Source organism: Tachysurus fulvidraco, chromosome 23, assembly GCF_022655615.1.
Source record: "Tachysurus fulvidraco isolate hzauxx_2018 chromosome 23, HZAU_PFXX_2.0, whole genome shotgun sequence".
Lineage (NCBI taxonomy): Eukaryota > Metazoa > Chordata > Actinopteri > Siluriformes > Bagridae > Tachysurus > Tachysurus fulvidraco.
In genome coordinates, this window is record NC_062540.1 from 16,628,211 (window position 1) to 16,649,134 (window position 20,924).

Consider the following 20,924-nt stretch of genomic DNA (forward strand, 5'->3'; position numbering starts at 1 on the left):
TGTGTCAAGAGCTTTTTTGATGTTTTGCTAAACAAAAGTGTGTGATGAAGTCACATTAATTGAAGCACCATATTGAGAGACAAAGAGAGAGAGAGAGAGAGAGAGAGAGAGAGAGAGAGAGAGAGAGAGAGAGAGAGAGAGAGAGAGAAAGAGAGAGAGAGGTCAGGTCAGGTCAGTCCAGTTTAGGTAATGCCCTCATGCATATTAACCTGTTATTACTGTAAACTGCTGAAATCAGGGATAGTTTCAGTCATTACACAGCCTCCCAGTACAGTTTGTCTAATCAGTATGTTGTGTCATACTGTCCTTGCTAAAGGCTTATATTTTTCTCTTCACCTGCCTCTGTGCTTCAGACCCTGGGGTTCCTGCAAAAGTTTATTGTTTGTTGGCTAATGGAAAATTCCTGAATGAACATATAATCGTCCCAGCAATCCAGCCCTCCTTTGTCAAACGGACCGTACCTCAATGTATTTTAACAGCATGCTTTGTAACCGTCTTCGCAGTTTGCATTTCATACAGCTGCATCCTGATCCTTTTCTAGCAGAGTAAAGATTTAGTTCTCTTGACTATTCTCGTACAAGGTAGAACAAGAAATAATAGAGAAACGATGAAACAGCTTACTGGAGCTGAATCTAACTTTCGCATAATTTCCTGCAGGAAGCACAACAATCCTGAAAAAAGTTTTTATTTTTTTATTTTTATTAAACGCCCGAGAAAAGAGATCTAGACTTCTGGATAGAAAAACAAGTCTTGAATTAAAGGAGGGAACATGATCGAGGGGGGATCTCTCCTGTGGTTGTGGCTTGAGCACATCTGAAAATAATCAGAGACGAAGTGTACGGCCAGGAAACCTGTCAGCCAAGCAGGGGAGCGCAACCTCGAGCCTGAAGCACGGTACCGTTCAACTCAACGCCACTTGCAGTACACACAAAACTGCAAAACAGATCATGATAAAATGATTGCAGCTGTTTCACTTATACAGTATGACGAGAAGTGGACCATTGCTGAAATATAGTAGTGAAAATATAAATACAAAGATAAACATTCACTTGTCAGGTAAAATAATCAATCCCCTTCAGTAATACTTGAGGACAGTAATAAAGTGGAAAGTACTCTGTACTTTCTATCATTATGTCTGTCACAGCAATAAACTCAGAGATGATGTGTTTAAGTTACAGTTCAATATACTTAACTTTGTAAATATTGCAAAAAAAAACACACCCATACACAAATGCTATTTGCAAATCCCCACGTGTCCAATTGTGTATACTTCCTGAGCACACACAGTGCAGTAGGTTTAACAAACATACACTCATTTAACATATTTTTTTTTCACTGCACATTTAAAAACAAGAACTAGCCCCAGTAGAAACCAATCAATTCAAGGTTTCTGGTTGTATTTAATTGAATTTAATTTTTCTCCAACCTGAGAAACGGCTACAGCCATCAGAGTGATGACTTGAAAAATTGGTGTCATGCAACAATGCCGTTGTTCAACCCAACATGGTTGAAGTGTGAGTGCATGGATTAACTTAAGTTATTTTTCTGAATTATATTTTATAAAAGATGAGCTGGCAGAGTTTCTGCCTAACAGCTCCAGGGTCTCTTGAACTCTTTTATGAATATCATTACACACAATTATGGTACATATGTTTACGTATGAGCCATGCTGCATGCCTTATGTTAACCACCAGCACATAAATATTTAGAACTGTTTATTATGCAATTTTATTTCTTTGTGTTGCATTTGTACTGTACAACATAACTATTAGTGCGCCCATAGGTGGTCCAGCGGCAGGATCCCACATTCTCATTGGCACGGCCTGGGTTCGATTCCTGAGCAGGGCGCTAACCCAGCCACAGAGTTAACTTTCAGAGCTAGTCCCGCGCCTGGATAAAAATGGGAGGGTTGCGTCAGGAAGGGCATCTAATCTAACCTGATCTACTGTAATATGCTGACCATGTGATCCGCTGTGGCGAACCCTGAACAGGGAGCAGTCGAAAGATGGAGAAACCTAACCATTAGTGCAGGTTGGGATCACAGCATTTTGATGCTCTAAGCCTAGCACCAACAAACCCATCTGTCTTTGATAGCTCCTCCCCCAGCAGATAGCTCCTCCTCCAGGTACCATTAGGTCCTTTCAAACCCATTCTAATGCAGGTTTCAAAAACTATACAAAATTTAATTTGGTGAGTGAGTTGTAACCAATACCAACGGCACAGATCCAGTTTATTAGTAGCAAATGTCCTTTACTTTGTGCCCTGATGAAATGCTTTAAGACCGGTAGTCACTTTTGATTTATTTCACCAGCCTTCTCTTTTCTTTAAACAATAAACACAAGACATACAAATCTGACCTGATCTATTCAATCTGGTCCGCTTTCACATCCCTGCATCACTGTAGTGTGTCAAGTAAAGAGGAGAAGTGACTACAACTTGACTGTTTCACCCTGCTGTCTTTATGGCATTAAAGAGGAGGCCTCACTCAGTAAAGCTCTGGGAAATGAACACGAAGAGAGAATGCAGCTAACTCGAGCCTTGGAGACGTTCAATAACCGTGCATCACAGCATCGGCACAGAAATCTCAGTGTGTTTTATATTAGGCTATGTGACTCCAATGCTGCAATCAACTCTCGCTGAAGCTAAGACTGGCTCAGAATTTCTGCAGTAACAGACATGTGGTGTTTATTGAAGGATTTGTGTAGTGCTGGTGCTGTTCTAGAAAAAAAAACCCATTAGATTAATGTATTGGCCTTCCTGATCATTAGTCGTGAACATTTATCAAGAGAGCACGATAGAAACGAGAAAGGGCTGCAGAGTGACTAGAGTTTGGCAACTGATTAAGGATCTTTCTGTACCCAGTACAGAGGCAACTGTCTGTTTTTTTTTGTTTTTTTTATTTCAACACAAGATTTATTTCTGAAATAACAATTCTGTCATATTCATCACGGTCCCATTATATGTATATCTCATGTACCAATTTCTCATTGATTTTATGAGGGAAACTGTATGATTTATGAAGCTGTCCTCAGTTTACCTTTAAAAATATGCATTAATAACAAAGACAGGAACTTCATACTGTTGTACTTCCCCTCTTACACCACATTATACAATTTGGCAGGACCAAATTCCACATTATTCATCATTAACATGAACAATGGCCAGCCACGTCACGCTGAATACAACCAACATCCTAGCTGTAAAAAATTGTAGTAGCAGTGACTAAGCTTGTTAATCCTTCTTATCATTCAGTCACATTCACTATCACTGTCTGAATGTCTTTTTCTTGTCACCAAGGCAACCTGCACCATTACAGCAATACTACAAGAGCTCAGCTCATTCTCTGCCAAGCATTAAATATATTTAATAACCCTTTCGTGGTTTCTTTTCTCCACAGAATCCCCAACCCAGTAACTTGCAGCTAGATGGCAATGGCTCTGTCTTGATGGATGACACTTCTAGCCAATCATCAGTCACTGCGGACAGTGAAGAGGAGCGGAGGAGTGCCATGGAAAAAAGCATGTATGTCTGGATTCTAAAAAACTTAACCTTTAACAATTTTAGACCAACAGTATGAAATTTGGAGTTTTAGTGTCTTTCATACACATTCATCCCTTGAAACTTTCATTTACTTGTCATGAATCTATATAAAAAAATAAATAAATAAAAACATGAAGGTGATTACTCATTACCTTGAGAACACCATCCTCATATCAAGCCTGGTGGTGGTAGAAAGTTATGGACGTCAAGAGACTGCAAGATGAGTGAGAATGGGTGGAGCTTGACCCTCTAACAAGGCAACAAGCTACACTGAGTTTTAGTAAATGAATAAACACCACCTGACCAGTCAGATTTGAGAATTTAACACTGCTGGGGTGCTAGATACACGTACTGTATATTTCCTCCCATAGTTTAAATTTTCCATTTTGTTTTGACTATTAATTTGAAGAGACATTTAAAAATGTCTTATAATATATTTTGACTTATGTTCAGATCTGCAGATGTTCTATAGTTGAACATCACAATTAAACACCGTGTTTAACCCATGCTCAAACATTAGTCTTCTTCCCCTTTTTTTTCTGCAGGTATGTACTCGAAGAGTTAATTGAGACAGAGAAACTGTATGTAGCTGACCTGGGACTCATAGTGGATGTGAGTGACAATATGCCAGTGACATTATACAGGAAAAAAGTGCAAATAAAATAATTATAGTCTTTTATAGCCCCTATGTTTCCCCCATGGTTCCCGTAATTATGTATGTCTGCTGAGTTCTCTATTAAGAGGGTAGAAGTGAGTGGCTCTGTTATGGCAGGGGCCAGGGATAATTGCAAAATGAAGCTGTGAATGAAGGCATCTATTATATTACCATATTTTATATCAGATTTCTGATGTATTTTTTAAAATTAATAATTATTACAGGTCTTAAAACATGGTTAAATATATAACAAACCAAATTCTTAATACTGCACATCCCTATAATTAATTATATTGTATCCTGTAAGCATACTGAACATCTAGGTTAATATTGATTTAGTTATTTCCGTAGAACTTACTGTACCATATGCAGACATTTAATGGTTAAACACATTCTAACATTCATTAGTGTTTCACAATAGCATTCAACATTAAAAAAAGCCCCAAACAACTAGTAGTGTATCAGGAAGGGGTTTGGTTCAGTATCCAATTATCATATTGCGTTTTTTTAAATGTCCCACTGTTCAACATCTGATCATTGAAAGCAGTAAACATTAGAAAGAATGTTTGGCGTCTCTTCATTACTTGTTCAGGGTTGATGGCTTACAAGTTATGACACTATTTATGCAGGGAAGGTTACGTGTATTCAGAAGCGGTTTTGCGAACCTGGTGAACATATGAATAATGCTTGTCTGAATACGGCTCCATGTTTAATTTTACAATTATTTTATAGTGTAAATATTGTGCTTTTGGACTTAGAAAGTACAGAGATGTGCTAGATATTAACCATTCACTGAGTGGGTATGGACATTTGTAATCAAGTGTAGGCCGTGTCTGTGTAATCTTTTCCAGGGTTACATGGCCACTCTAAACACTAAAGGTGTACCAGAAGACATGAAGGGAAAAGATAAAATAGTGTTTGGCAACATTCACCAGATCTATGACTGGCATAAAGAGTAAGTAGCATTCCCTGGTTTTGTGTTTTGTCAGTGATTCTTTTTATCTTCTGCCTACAGGTACTTTACCATGAAATATTTGCAGTATATTATCTTCTTAGTGTAATGGTTTCTTAGTGTAAGAGTCCACTCAGTCTTGATTCCCTAACAGATCCAGGATGTGACCTGGATGTAATTATATTATTTGTATTGTTGTATCTTACTGGAATATTTGCCATCACAGAAAATGTGGTATATCAATATTTCCTTGTTGTTTGAGATGAACATCCAGTATAAGGTCCATTATCAATCTTCATTAAGAATATTACCACAAGATCATCACCAAAGAACACTTTTAGCCTCATCCAAACCACCTAGAGTCATTTACAGTTCTTCTATTGAACTCTTAAAAGGCCCTTTATGCTGTATTCCAACTCATGGGAAAAAAGCCACAAATTACTGTATCGTTATTAATCATCACAAACCATTACAAGACCATGAGGAACCAACAGAAACCTCCAATATTCACTTCACTTAAATACCATTTGATTTGCATAGCACTTTTGTCAGAGTGATTCAGCCTGCCAGGAATCAGAGTTGTTCAGATTCAAGTTGAATCACAGTTTCCAGACCAAAGATGAATTTTTCCACCCAAACAGACTATATTTCTCTTATACCAAAGCAATTTACACAAGATGTTTTTATTTATTTTTATATTTAACATTGTGGAATCTTCACAAAACAAGTTATTTCCTGTGATTACTTGTTTTAACGTTTAACAGCTAGCTCAGAGGGACAGCTCAGGTTGGCTGTTTGGGGACAAGGTCAGAGAGGCTAGATTGAGATGGTTTGGACTTGTTCAGAGGAGGGAGATGGTTATATTGGTAGAAGGATGTTAAAGATGGAGCTGCCAGGTAAGAGGTCAAGAAAAAGGCAAAAGAGGAGATATATGGATGTGTTAAATGAGGACATGAAGGTAATTGGTACGAGAGTAGAGGATGTTGAGGATAGAGTTAGGTGGAAACAGATGATTCGCTGTGGCGACCTTAACGGGAAAAGCCCAAAGTAGAGGAAGAAGAACAGCTAGCTCTCTCTTGAAATGAATAAGACAAAAAAGCCACCTATGTTACCCAGAAACCACAGCACCCTCCATCTTGAAGATTTTGCATGGAGATTACCTGGATGTTAAAAGCCTTAATAAATATCTGCTTCCAGAAAATTTCATCGTATTAATCATTGCTCATTTTTAAATTCCAAAAAATGATTTTATGAAACATTTTCTTAAATTATTATTATTTTCTCATGCAGAATGTCTGTAACTGTTGCTATAGAAACGATAACATATTAGAACAAGACGATTTACATAAACCGTGTAGCTGACACTACTGTCAGAGAAAATAATAGAAAATCTTCACAGAAATAAAATAAACACAGAAAATAGCTTTACACAAATCTGGTTGTAAATTGAGATCTATTTGATCTAGTTGTAAATTGAGAACAAGTAAACAAGTGTCAAGGAGAAGCTCAGTGAGATGACATGATGAAGAAACTTTCAACCAGAACCCAGACTCTTAAGCAGAGCACTGAACACTTTTTATGATCACAACAGTAATAACCAATTACAATTTCAACACTTTTTCCAGAATGCATGCATGACGGAGTTGATAAGTTATTATTTCTACTTGTAATTTATTTTAGCATGTGCAAAAATGTTAGTATTTTTGTTACAACAGTATGAAGTTGTTTGTTTAGATGTGAGTATTAGCGGACATCTGACTCACTCTCTCTCTCTCTCTTTGGTGCAGTTATTTCCTGGGCGAGCTGGAGAAATGTGTGGAAGAGCCTGAGAGACTGGCACAGCTCTTCATCAAGCACGTAAGTCTACCAGGCTGTCAGTCAGTCTTGTTCATCCTGCATCTGTCTCTCACCACCTGAATGTTTCTGTCATTGTATGACTGTGTATCATCTTACCCTCCTTCCATATCTGTCAGTCTTTTTTCTGTGTTTCTCTTTTTCCTCTTGTTCCATCTGTATTTCTCCTTTTATTTTTCTCTTTTTCTTCATTTACCACTCTTTTAGACTCCCTTTTGCACTAGTCAGTCACTCGAGGCAATACAAAATATATATTTTAAATATTTAAATATATATTTTAAATATATATTTTTTCCTGTCAAATATTCACACTATATAAATTTCTAAAATCAGATAATGCACATTTTAAGGTTTACATTCATCCTTATTGCATTCATTTTCTTCGCCACCCAGCACTCCCCTGTGTCTGCTTTTCCTCCACTTGTTTTTTTTCTTTTTTTTAACTATCATTTGCACAAACCTGCACCAGTCACGGGTGAGGAAATGAAATGGGGCCCAGTGTTGTTGGTCTCCTGAGATGCTGTAGAATTACAATTTATGTGTTTATTTATTTTATTTTATTTTTTAACAAGATTTGTCAGATGTTAACATTACAGCGACAGGCCTTCAGAACTGCATCCATCCATCAATGCTCAGGGCAATGTGTTCTCTGGCCTGATCTCTAGCTTCACTGCTCCATCTGTCCATGCATTATGAGACAAAGATGGAGGCGCTAATACTAATTTCATGTACAAACTTCATGTACTCTTGAAGTAATAAAATAATAATAATAATAATAATAATAATAATAATAATAATAATAATAATAATAATAATAATAATAATAATAATAATAATAATAACTTAATAATAAAAAAAGCTTTACAAAAAAGCATAAAAAAGTTTTGCCTTTATCTTTGGATGTTAAAATGTGTTCCATAATAAATCGTATTAAATGTCTGTTAACGGAAATTGTTTAGTACATAAATTATTACTGACTTTTATTTATTTATTTATTTATTTATTTGTTTGTTTGTTTGTTATTTACTTTATATTACATTATTAAATTAATTTTAAAAAAATGTCTAACATCTGTAAAGTATTCAAATGTAAAGTCAGTGAGTAAACTGTTACTATAGAAATATAAAATACAAGAACAAGAACATTAGGATTAGAATTGAGTCTTCAGCAGTGCTGTTTGTATGAGAAGGTATTAAGTCTGAAATTTAAGACGTGGATTGTTTCTGTCTCTCTGCATCTCTCCGTCAGTGAACGTCTCTTTGAGTGCATGTCTTCTGTGAGTGGTGGTGCCATGCTTCCTTTCTGTGTTTGCGTAAATGAGTAAACAGAGATGAGAAAACACACACCGGCTGTGTTTATCCTCCTCAGTGCACTCTATTTCTGTCCCTCACATACCCTCCGTTGCTGATACTCTGTGTGTGTGTGTGCGTGTGTGTGCGTGTGTGTGAGTGTGTGTGTGTGTGTGTGTGTGTGTGTGTGTGTGTGTGTGTGTGTGTGTGTGTGTGTGAGAGTGTAAGTGTGTATGTGTGTGAGTGTGAGTGTGAGTATGAGTGTGAGTGCACGATCCTACTGGCTCTCCTCCACGAGCGCTCATGGGGTCAGGAAGCCGGAGGGAAAAAACAGGCGAACAAAAGCAGCCAGGAACAAGAGGTGGAATAACAAACATGTTCTTTGATAGCATAGCTTCATGCTCCTTGCTCGCCTATTTCTGGCAGAATGTGCTCAACGTACAATCATCTCCCAGAGAACAGAAAGTGCAGTGTTCTCTGAACTGGCCCCTGCTTCTGAGGTTGTTTATTGGGGTTTCTCCAGATGTTTTCAGGCAGGAACCTGATAAAGTCTACTATGCTCATGTTAATTTGCTGGTGTGGTGCTCTTTCTTGATTACTGGTGTGTGCCACGATAGAAGTTTAGGGTGGTTTAATTAAAGTCTTTTACTCAAACATGAATGGACTGAGTTACAATATGGCTTAGTTTAGTTCTTTGCTGCCCTCTCTGTTTTTTAATGAGACAGAGTCCTTTGGGGAATTAACTTAAAAGAGGCCGACGGAAATAAAGAAACCCGTAACAAAAAAAAAAAAAATCTAAAAGTGCCATCAAAAAGGGTCAACTAGCAGACGGCCCCATCCAACTGTAATGAAAAACAGAGGCTTGATGTTCTCTTGTGGCCCCTTTTCTCTTGCTTTATCAGCTTTTCTCTTTATCTCAACTTCTCTGTTTTACTCCTCAGTGATGAACGTCCAGTTGTGTGACTTCTCGCTTATGAAAAGTGAGACTACGGTTCTAAACTGCTTTATCTGAAATAATAATAACTCTTTCACTGGAACATTTCTGATCTACACTTCACTGCTAGAGCCGTCTCCAGGCAACTCTGTGTATGTGTGTGTATATGTGTGTGTGGATGTCCAGGTGTTGGCTCCAGTACCTGGCTGCAGTTATATGCTTGACTCTGGTTACGTTCTGGATGATGGGGCTGAATTATACATGACCTCATTCTTATACAACTCCATTATCTCTCTGTCTCAGTCATTCTCTCTTCCCATAAATTCCTCTGTCCTACCTTACTTTTCTCACCCTATTGTTTTTTTTAAAATTTTATTATTATTCTTATTCCTTGCATTTGCCTTTTTGCTAAAGAGGTGAGCTCTATGCAGAGGAGTTTAAAGAAAAGCCGGCGGGTGAGTTATCCCACGCCACCCATTTATATAGTGATTTCCAGCTGAAGCAATCAAGACGTTTAGCTCAAAGCATACTTTTAAAAGGCTAGTACTGAAGACAACAATTGATGGACACTGTTCTTCTGATTGCTTTGGCTCTGAATAAACCAGAGATGTGATGAGAGGAATGACAATACAGCCTACTTGAACATGAACTTAAAATATGGATGCAAGATGGACAAGTTTAACTATAAATGTAGATCAAGTTCAAATATGACACATATTACATTTTGTTCTGGTGAATTTGTTATAAAAATGTGGGCTAATAAAAGGCTGTGTTGAGGAAAGTCTGATGTAGTTTCTTAGAAACTGGACAGTTGAAGACTGGAAACACAGAAGCTGTCAGGTTTGAATGAGCCCATGCTCATTGTGGCTTCAGGTTCCTGTTCTCGGCTGAAAGGAGTAGAACCTGGTGTGATCTTGTGCTGTTGTAGCACATTTATCTCAAGGGTTGACATGTTGTACATTCTTAGCTGCTTCTTCTGCTTACCGTGGGTGTAAAGATGGATTATTTGAGTTACTGCTGCCTTCCTGTCAGCTTTGGACCATTCTGGACATTCTCCTCTGACCTCTCTCATCAACAAACCATTTCCGCCTGCAGAATTGCTCGTCACTGGATGTTTTTCATTTTTGCACAATCTATGTTAACGATAGACTGTTGTAAATAAAAATCCTAGGAAACTATCAGATTGTGAGCAACCGGCAACCGTCATCACAAGAATGACTTAATGATCACTTTAATGCAGTAGCCCATTGCCAAATAAGGAGCTATGTGCACATTATTTATACTTCCAGCACTCAGACACTTGTTCTCCTTCTTTTCTTTCATTTCCTTTTTTATTGTCATTCCATTTGGCTATTTGTCAGTTCCCATCCACAAGCTATCTCTCCCAATCATGCACCAGCAAAGCTGAATGTGAATGGTCGCAATGTTCTACAACACGGTGAAGCTGAACTCACTTGGAGAAAAGTGTTAAGTGCCCTCTTCCACATACATTAACATACAGACACAACTGTTGGTTTAATTTCACTCTGATTGAGAAGATAGAGAGATTATGTCATTCCCACCCAAAGATTCCTTGCCATGGCACTGAATATGTAACTGTGGCATTTTCAGAATTTGTCTTGCAATTGTTTAGACTCCTTTACTTTTTTCTATTTGTTAGTATTCTCTTAACACTTTTATAATACACACTCTGTTCAGATTTAATTCTAAAGCTGTTTTTTTTAAAGGAATCAGCTTTAATTGTGTCATTAGCAACACTGATGGAATGTTAATAAATCTATGATGTCACATTGACCATCAAAATCTACCAGTTACAGTAACAGCTGGCCAATCAAAATCTAGACTCTCTACTAACTACTCAAGCTAGTATTCCAGTACTGATCCCAAGATCCAAACTTTTACTTGACAAAAGTAAATCTGCAATTTCTACAATTATAATTTGCCAAACAAAACTGTTTGGTTACACAATAATTTTGTGCATCATTTATACATAAATAAATAAATAAATAAATAAATAAATAAATAAATAAATACTTTAACAAGGTTAAAATCGATATTTTTGTTTTGATTTAAAATGTCAAGTTTATGGGTTAAAAACACTCCAAATCGATGAATCGTTTAAATGTAAAAATTGTGAATCTTTTTTTTTTTTTATAAATGTTATTCATTTTAGAGTGGTCATGTTCTAGAAATATGTATTTGATTCAGCAGGGTTTAATTTTATTTATTATACTATGGGGAATGACTGGAGAAAGAGCGCGAGGAATGAGAAAAGAAGAGCGAGATGCTAGCGAGCTAACAGAGAGTCATTGGGTGAAACTTTGAAGTTGTGTACTTAAAAAAAAGCCTGTATGCATTCAAGTTTTAGATGGCCAGCAAGATAATCTGATGGAGTAAAGACCTTTAACTCGAAATTCGGAGCAATTTTAGTATTTTACGTAGCCCAACACGTTAGGACAGTCAGAGGAATTTAGCAACGTGAACGCTCAGAGGCAGCTAGCTAATCCAACTCAACATGCTTCTGTTAGACTGTTACTGTGCGGGAGACGAGAGACTACATCGCGGATATTGTTAACCATAGTGGACAGAGACAGACAGAGCCTTCTTACTACAAATCTTTGTGAGTGGACGGGCTACTGTGATTGTAATGTGTCTGTCTGTGTTTTCCCCTTGTTTCTGTCTGCCGTCTCTCCCTGGTGTTAATTGTTGACCCTGCCCACCTATCTGTTACCATGGACACTAATTACATTCATTCTCTTCCCCAGGTGTTTTGTCTTAGTCCTTGTCTGTCTCTGGTTTGTGATTGGTTCTCGTTCACCATATATACTCTGTCTGTTCACTTCAATGTTGTTGGTCGTTTTTGGTGTTGGTGTGTGCATGTCCATGTTCCCGTTTCCTGTTTGTTCCGCGTTGCCTGCCCGTTTGTTTGTGTTTTGTTTAGTAAAAACCTCTAAACTGCATTTGGATCCTCACTCGTCTTTGTCTCACCGTGTCACATCGTGACAGAACGACCAACCTCCAATGGATCCAGCAGAACTCCTGTTTTGCCTACGTCAGGAGGACGCCCCAGTTGAGGAGTACACGGAGGTATTCTTGGACCTGTGCAGCGAGGTCAATTTCGATGAGAAGGCGCTCAAAGACATTTTTAAGCACGGACTAAGGGAGATCCTGAGGTATTTGATGCCGTCTACCAGAGAAATAAAGACATTCTCGGAGTTCGTCAACTTGGCGTTGCTCCTGGACGGGTCCACGCTGAGCGTGAGCACTGTAGAGACGGAAGCCGGCCGTAAGTATTTTTTGGGGGGGGGCAGCAAGCATCGGGATCCGTGGGCCACAGAGTGGAATCAGCCACGGACGCCCGAATGCTCCACAGTGCCTCCGCCCAGACCAGTCCCGTGCACATCCGTGATTGAGCCAGTTCCCATGGCTACCGTACCGGCGAGCTCGGCTGAGGTCCGTGCTAACCGGCTGGTCTCCAAACTGGCGGATACCCCGATGAGGTCGGCTCGGGCGGCCGGCATCCCTAAGCCGCCAGCTGGACCAGCCGGGTTGCCGGAACCAGCCGGGTCGCCGGAACCGACCGGGTCGATGGAACCTGCCGAACCGACCGGGTCGACGGAACCTGCTGAGCCGACCGGGTCGACGGAACCGACCGGGTCGACGGAACCTGCCGAACCGACCGGGTCGACGGAACCGACCGGGTCGATGGAACCTGCCGTACCGACCGGGTCGACGGAACCGACCGGGTCGATGGAACCTGCCGAACCTGCCGAGCCGACCGGGTCGACGGAACCGACCGGGTCGATGGAACCTGCCATACCTACCGGGTCGACGGAACCGACCGGGTCGATGGAACCTGCCGGACCGACCGGGTCGCCGGAACCGACCGGGTCGCCGGAACCGACCGGGTCGATGGAACCTGCCGAACCGACCGGGTCGACGGAACCGACCGGGTCGACAGAACCTGCCGGGTCGATGGAACCTGCCGAACCTGCCAAGCCGACCAGGTCGACGGAACCGACCGTGTCGACGGAACCTGCTGAGCCGACCGGGTCGACGGAACCGACCGGGTCGACGGAACCTGCCGAACCGACCGGGTCGACGGAACCGACCGGGTCGATGGAACCTGCCGTACCGACCGGGTCGACGGAACCGACCGGGTCGATGGAACCTGCCGAACCTGCCGAGCCGACCGGGTCGACGGAACCGACCGGGTCGATGGAACCTGCCATACCTACCGGGTCGACGGAACCGACCGGGTCGATGGAACCTGCCGGACCGACCGGGTCGCCGGAACCGACCGGGTCGCCGGAACCGACCGGGTCGATGGAACCTGCCGAACCGACCGGGTCGACGGAACCGACCGGGTCGACAGAACCTGCCGGGTCGATGGAACCTGCCGGACCGACCGGACCGACCGGGTCGATGGAACCGACCGGGTCGATGGAACCGACCGGGTCGAAGGAACCTGCAGTACCGTCCGGGTCGACGGAACCGACCGGGTCGAAGGAACCTGCAGAACCGTCCGGTCGACGGAACCGACCGGGCCGAAGGAACCTGCCGAACCGACCGGGTCGACGGAACCGGCCGAGCTGACGGAACCAGCCGAATCGGCCGGGTCGACCGAAATGACTGAGTCAGAGGACGCGGTCGACGTCATGACACCCAAACTACCTGAACTCTCTGCCTGGCCTGAACCTATGCATGTTTCTGTTTTCCTGTGTTTTGCTTCGCTGGACTTGCCAGCCCTTCTTCCTCCTGTCCCTGTTCATAGGCCCAAAGCACCACCCTGGCTGCCAACTCCATTCTGGTCTCTGGCTCAGCCTCCAGCACCACCCTGGTCTCCGGTCTTGCTCTGGTCTCTGGCTCTGCCTCCGGCGCCGCCCTGGCCTCCTGTTCTCCCGGCGCCGCCCTGGCCTCCTGCTCTGCCGGCGCCGCCCTGGCCTCCTGCTCTGCCGGCGCCGCCCTGGCCTCCTGCTCTGCCGGCGCCGCCCTGGCCTCCTGCTCTGCCGGCGCCGCCCTGGCCTCCGGCTCTGCCGGCGCCGCCCTGGCCTCCGGCTCTGCCGGCGCCGCCCTGGCCTCCGGCTCTCCCGGCCCTGGCCTCCTGTTCTCCCGGCGTCGCCCTGGCCTCCTGCTCTGCCGGCGCCGCCCTGGCCTCCTGCTCTGCCGGCGCCGCCCTGGCCTCCTGCTCAGCGGGCGCCACCACTACACGAACCCGACCCGCCCTCCCACCCTGGTTGCACCTTCGCTCCACCCGCCTGAACTGGGTTTTATGGACTTGGGAGCGTCTGGAAGCCGCTCGTAGGGGGGGGGCTCTGTAATGTGTCTGTCTGTGTTTTCCCCTTGTTTCTGTCTGCCGTCTCTCCCTGGTGTTAATTGTTGACCCTGCCCACCTATCTGTTACCATGGACACTAATTACATTCATTCTCTTCCCCAGGTGTTTTGTCTTAGTCCTTGTCTGTCTCTGGTTTGTGATTGGTTCTCGTTCACCATATATACTCTGTCTGTTCACTTCAATGTTGTTGGTCGTTTTTGGTGTTGGTGTGTGCATGTCCATGTTCCCGTTTCCTGTTTGTTCCGCGTTGCCTGCCCGTTTGTTTGTGTTTTGTTTAGTAAAAACCTCTAAACTGCATTTGGATCCTCACTCGTCTTTGTCTCACCGTGTCACGTCGTGACAGTGATAGTGAATAAACTTCTGTTGTTGTTATATTTGGTGTGAAATAATTCTTTACATTCGTCTTATACAAATCATTACATTATACACTCATTCCCTGAACCTTCATTTCAGCAGCCTGCTTGTTTGTATTGTGTGTGAGTGTGTTTGTAAGTGTGTATAAAACAGACAAGCTAGATGGCAGGAAGAAAATTGTGTTTCTATCCTGCATATCCTATCAGTATCAATGTTTCTTATATTAGCATTGATTTTTAAAAGGAAATGCCTGGATTGAAGGTATTGATACTTCATTATTGATCTGTCCTTCTAACTGCCACATTCAGCACAACTGCACCTTGTAAGTGAAGAGGCAGTACTTTTCTTTATTCCTTTTTTCTTTCTCTTTCTTTAGCTCACTGCTTTTCTTTCAGCAGCTTGCATACACAGTAACAGGACATGCACTTTGTGTTTCTTTTCTCTCATTGACTCTCGTCTCATCACATCTGTGTATATCCATTAGACAGAGACCCATTCAAACAGATTCAGCTCAATTGACCAACTGCTCTCTCTCTCTCTCTCTCTCTCTCTCTCTCTCTCTCTCTCTCTCTCTCTCTCTCTCTCACTCTCTCTACCCCTCTCTCTTTTTCTCTCTCTCTCTCTCTCTCTCTCTCTCTCTCTCTCTCTCTCTCACTCTCTCTACCCCTCTCTCTTTTTCTTTCTCTCTCTGTGTCTCTTTGTCTGTCTGCCTGTCTGTCTGTCTTTCTTCCACCCCTCCCTTCCTAATGCATTTTTCCCTCACTCCATCACATGTTTACATCACTCGGCTACAACAGGTGCATTTTTACTGAGATAGACACTTTAATCCTTATTGCACTGCTTGTCTTTTAGGGCTTTAATGGCCCGCTGAGCCTGTGCTGGACTTAACTCTGATCCATTTTGCCATTTTGCTGATTCATCATGCAATTATTTCCTGAACTCAGAGTATACAGCACTTACCAGAGAATGAGAAAGCTTTGTGCTACCTGGGAGGTGCACCAGCTCTTTATATCACTTGTAATTTCTTATTTTGATATTCACAGGAAAGGAGACTTCACATGTATGTAGTGTACTGCCAGAACAAACCAAAGTCGGAGCACATAGTGTCAGAATATATCGACACCTATTTTGAAGTAAGTATGACTTCTTATTCTCTCTTATTTCCCGAACCCCCACCCCATCCCACCCCACCCCCAAGTTGACTCTTTCGCCTTGTCTTGAGTGACATGATATTGATGGGCCTCATTTTTATTGATGGCCTTCTCAGTAGTGTTCTAACATTGGGGAAGTCCAATATAGACACTACAAACATCCAGAGAACATTTCTGGACTGTCAGCAACCTGTCAGGCAACTAATCAAAAAGTGTAGCAACTAATTCTGTACAATATAGCAACACTGGATGCCTGATGCTGTTTAGTAGACGGGGCAGTAGCTCAGTGATTAAGCTGTTGAGTTGTTGGGCTATATGAGAAAGGCATATGCTTAAATCCCAGTGCTGCCACTGCCTAGCCTTTGGGATTTGCTCCACAATCCTGACCAGACAGTTACTAAGAATGATGTAAACATGGCACTGTAAAAGCATTGCTGAAAACATCGCAGGTCTTGTGTTCACTTCTCACCTGCATGAAAACAAAAACCTACCTTTGGTGTGACTTCAGAGTGGACGATGCACAATTCGAGTCTCGTCAAGATGAAGTTTTCTGGCAAGCTTCCTGAAAAAAAATCCAGACAAAAACAAATGACTGTACTTCTAATTTCTATCTGTATCTGTTTAGAACATATTATCTGAACAATGTATTCATGTTTTATTGACAGTTGTCACATGGGATTCTTTGACAAATATTAAAACCATTGATGCTATCCTTATTTGTTTAGGAGCTTAAACAACAGCTTGGTCACAGGTTACAGCTGAACGATCTCCTTATCAAACCCGTGCAGAGAATCATGAAATACCAGCTGCTACTGAAGGTAAGAGAGAATACTGCCAAAACAAGCACCTTATTAACAGCTACACACACACCACATCGATGCAGACACACTACAGGACAACTCTGACCTTTTTGAAACAAATGTCTTTAATTAGCTTAGTTAAACGCTGAACAGATCATTAGCTGATAAATAGTGCACAGAAGTTGTTCACTTGTAAACATCTTTCATAAACGTGGAGTCCAAGTGCATGATTAATTGAGGCTGTCAGTGGACGCTTTGCTCCTAATGCTTTCCTGGTGTGCTTTCCGGTAGTGGCTTGTGAGACAAACTGAAAATGAACAATTAAACCCCAAATACCACAAAAAAATGGAAAGGGATCACAGGATCAGATGAGGTCATTGATTAATATTCACCATTTTAAATACATATCTACTGACACCATCCACTCTGCCATGTCTGGTGTGGAAAGTCCACCAAATTAATAATAATCTACTCAGATGTGGTTCTGCAGTGGGCTCTTATTATTTATAGGTGAGGAAAAGATGGTCTAACAGATGGTCTATATTAGGGGGAACATAGCTTGTAGAAGTATTTTCAAACCAAACCAAACAAAAAAAACAAAAAAAACAAAAACAAATGTGATTATGAAACATAGGGTGGAAACTTCAATTTTGTAGAAAGTGGCAAAAATGGATTCAGAAAAAATACAAGATAACCTCCTCAAAGAAAACCTGTTCCAGTGAGTAGGATTTTATTAAATAAGGCTTGTATAAGGATGGACTATAATTCAACCTATGTATACGTGTTCGTAACATACGGCTTAAATGATGATGTACATAGCTAGAATTTCTGATACACAGTGTACCTTGTGTCTTTCTGAGCAGGATTTCCTTAAGTACTACACCAAGGCTGGAATGGATACAGAGGATTTAGAGGTATGAAACTTTATCTGAAGTGTTCTAGTAGTTATATTTAAATGAGCATAAATGGTGTGGTGTAATAATCATTCAGGATCCAAGCTGAACTGCAGCACAGAACACTGTGAACTCTGTCTAGTGTTAGTGTCAACAATTATAAATGCATAAATCTCACAGAAATAGAATCATTCTTGCTCAATATGCTTACTAACATCTGTTTTTACACAGTTTAAAAGACTCTCTCTCTCTCTCTCTCTCTCTCTTTCTCTGTCTGTCTCTCTGTCTCTGTCTCTCTATATGCAACAGAAAGCAGTGGAGGTGATGTGCTTTGTTCCTAAGCGCTGCAATGACATGATGAACGTGGGACGACTGCAGGGCTTTGAGGTTAGGCGCCAGACGCGAGCTGCAGTTCAGAACTTTCTCAACAAAATATAAATTGTGGAGAGGTCTGAGCTGTCCTGGCTCCTAAACGCATCTTCCTTTCTTCCAGGGGAAAATCACAGCACAAGGAAAGCTGCTTCAACAAGACACTTTTACTGTCACAGAACAGGACAGCAGCTTCCTGTCCAGGCCAAAGGAGAGGCACGTTTTCCTGTTCGAGCAGATCGTCATTTTTAGTGAGCCTATTGACCGGAAGAAAGGATTTTCAATTCCTGGATACATATTTAAAAACAGCATCAAGGTGGGCCTTTAATTTCAGAAGAAATCTTGTGTGAGCCAGTGTGTGAAGTTTAGCTTGACCATGCCTTCAGATCTAATGACTTTGATTTGCTGAGATCATTAGACTGCTCCTGTAACATTATCCACCATGTCAGGACCTGCAATCTAATCTGCAGTATTATTAGTACCTTTTGACCTTTGTGGAAAATGGTCTGTTTAACTCAGTGACCCTTCCTGAAGTGCCTTTATAGAGCAAATTACTGCTTCTATAAGCATTATATGACGTTAGCTAAACACAATTTTTTTTACTACAATAATATGAACAAAATTTCGCATTCATAATTTGGGCTGATTGCGGTTTTTATAATCACACACTTGTAGCGGTCTTGTCATGGACAAGAGTATAACAGCTATCATAAGGAAAACTGTAAAAGTATCAAAGCATAATATGTCATAGAAGAGTCGTTGTTGATAAGTTTTGACCAGTTCCTACTGATATGAATGTACTTTGGTCTGGTGCATGTTTCAGATGAGTTGTCTGGGCATGGAGGCGTGTGTAGATGGCGACCCGACCCGATTTGCTCTGACGTCCCGTGGTGCTGATGGCAACACCATCCGCTTCGTACTGCAGTCTTTCTCTGTGGACATCAGCAGGTCCTGGGTGAGCGACGTGAACCAGATCCTGGAGACACAACGCAATTTCCTCAACGGTGAGCAAATCATGACCTCCACACCATCTTCAGCATCTTTACCAGCATCAGAGCTCAAAACCCAAAGTTGGATTAAAGAATGGGATTAGATTTATAGAGCAGCTTATAAAGAATTATTTAAGAACACACCACACACACATGATCAGGATGTTGTTTATGGAAGTGCTGTTTTTAACTTGCATAATTCACATATTATTCTAGACTCAGTCCTAAAACTAACCATCTTCACTAAGTAATGGTTTTACACCGTCACCTTTGAAAAAACAACAACCTTTATATAAAGCACATATTAAACAATATATTGTTAGGATTAACTTACTGATCCTATTAAGGCAGTTATTACTTCACAAAAACAAACTGACACACACCCAAAACAAACACACACACACACACACACCTGCACACACACACTTGCACACACTAGAAATTTGAGTGAATTCATAATTCAGAACAAACCGATAATGTTATCTTTTTAAATGATATGAATAGGAGATTATTTTTTTTATTATTTTCTTTCTGCTTCTTAAAAGCTTGCCAGAAAGTGCCACAATGCATTTTTATTTGTGTCTTTTCATTGAGACTGGGATAACATGAGATGCAACAAAAATTTTGTAAACGTGGGAAGTTTTTACTTTTATGCAGGTGCAAATGATTGAATGGATACAAACCGCATTATGCATTTAAAAATTTCATTCATTCATCCTTAGTAACTACCTGATCAGTGTCATGGTGTTTTGAATGAATGTACTAGTTTGTTTGCATTTTTGGAAATTAAAGCAATGGACTTCTGGTGTAGGTTGGCAGCTTTTAGTTAGCTTTTATAACTTGTTTTGTTGTGTAGCTCTGCAGTCACCCATCGAGTACCAGCGAAGGGAAAGTAAGAGTAACAGTTTGGGTCGCACCATGAGACCTCCAGTGTGTGCAGCATCTGGTCTGAGGCCTCACTCTTCAGCCTCCATGGACAGACATAGAGCACCCTGCCTGCGTGCCTATAACACGTCCCTGCCGTCCCTCTACCTGCCCAGCCAGGGCCCTGGTGACATGTCTGCACAGCTAGAGGTACAGACCTCATTAAAATACAGACTTAAGATGAGCTCTGTATTCTGACACATACACACTCAGGTGGCTATGACCTTTCATTTCATAGGTACAAATAAATTACTGTGAACATATTGTAACATTTGTATTGTTATTATGTTAATATATTCAGAATATATCAAGGAATATTCCAAAGATTTTTCTACCTCATCTCTATCCACCACATCTATAGCATGCAGTGTATTTGATGACTATTCAGACATTTAGAAATGACGAGAAAGCTTGTTAGTAAATCATGATTTTGTTATGGAAATTTAAAATAACATTTATACTCCACCCACAATTGTTTTATTGGATGACACAATATAGGAACTTGCTTTTTGCTTTTGTGCCATCCATGATTGATCAGAACTACACAACTACATTCATTCATTCATTTAATCATCTTTAGTAACCACTGTAGCCTGTTCAGGTTTGGGGTCAATCCTGAGCCTTTATAAGTAACACTGGGCATGTACCGTTAGACCCACATTAACATACTCATCACACCTAGAAGCAATATTAGTGCAGCCATTTCACCTCCCAGCGGGTTTTTTGGAGGTGGAAGGAAACTGGAGAACCTGGAGGAATCCCACACGGCCATGGGGTAAGAACATACGAAACCACACATAAACAGTAACCTGAGCTCAGGATCAAACCAGGTACAAGGGAGCTGTAAGCCACACATTCTTCTCTCTGAATTCAGCAACTGTTCC

General features: G+C 41.5%; 1 protein-coding gene across 3 annotated transcripts in view; it reads left to right on the forward strand.

Moving 5' to 3' along the window:
• The window catches only part of arhgef25a (Rho guanine nucleotide exchange factor (GEF) 25a), a 72,241-nt gene that overhangs the window by 46,182 nt on the left and 5,135 nt on the right, over positions 1 to 20,924 (forward strand). For all 3 annotated transcript variants that reach the window (XM_047807000.1, XM_047807001.1, XM_027170511.2), the window contains 11 exons: positions 3,398 to 3,522; positions 4,086 to 4,152; positions 5,047 to 5,150; positions 6,935 to 7,004; positions 15,958 to 16,047; positions 16,791 to 16,883; positions 17,729 to 17,779; positions 18,068 to 18,145; positions 18,252 to 18,443; positions 18,951 to 19,131; positions 19,973 to 20,190. In XM_047807000.1, coding sequence (XP_047662956.1) covers positions 3,398 to 3,522; positions 4,086 to 4,152; positions 5,047 to 5,150; positions 6,935 to 7,004; positions 15,958 to 16,047; positions 16,791 to 16,883; positions 17,729 to 17,779; positions 18,068 to 18,145; positions 18,252 to 18,443; positions 18,951 to 19,131; positions 19,973 to 20,190 — 1,269 coding nt within the window. The remainder of the gene's footprint in view (positions 1 to 3,397; positions 3,523 to 4,085; positions 4,153 to 5,046; positions 5,151 to 6,934; positions 7,005 to 15,957; positions 16,048 to 16,790; positions 16,884 to 17,728; positions 17,780 to 18,067; positions 18,146 to 18,251; positions 18,444 to 18,950; positions 19,132 to 19,972; positions 20,191 to 20,924) is intronic.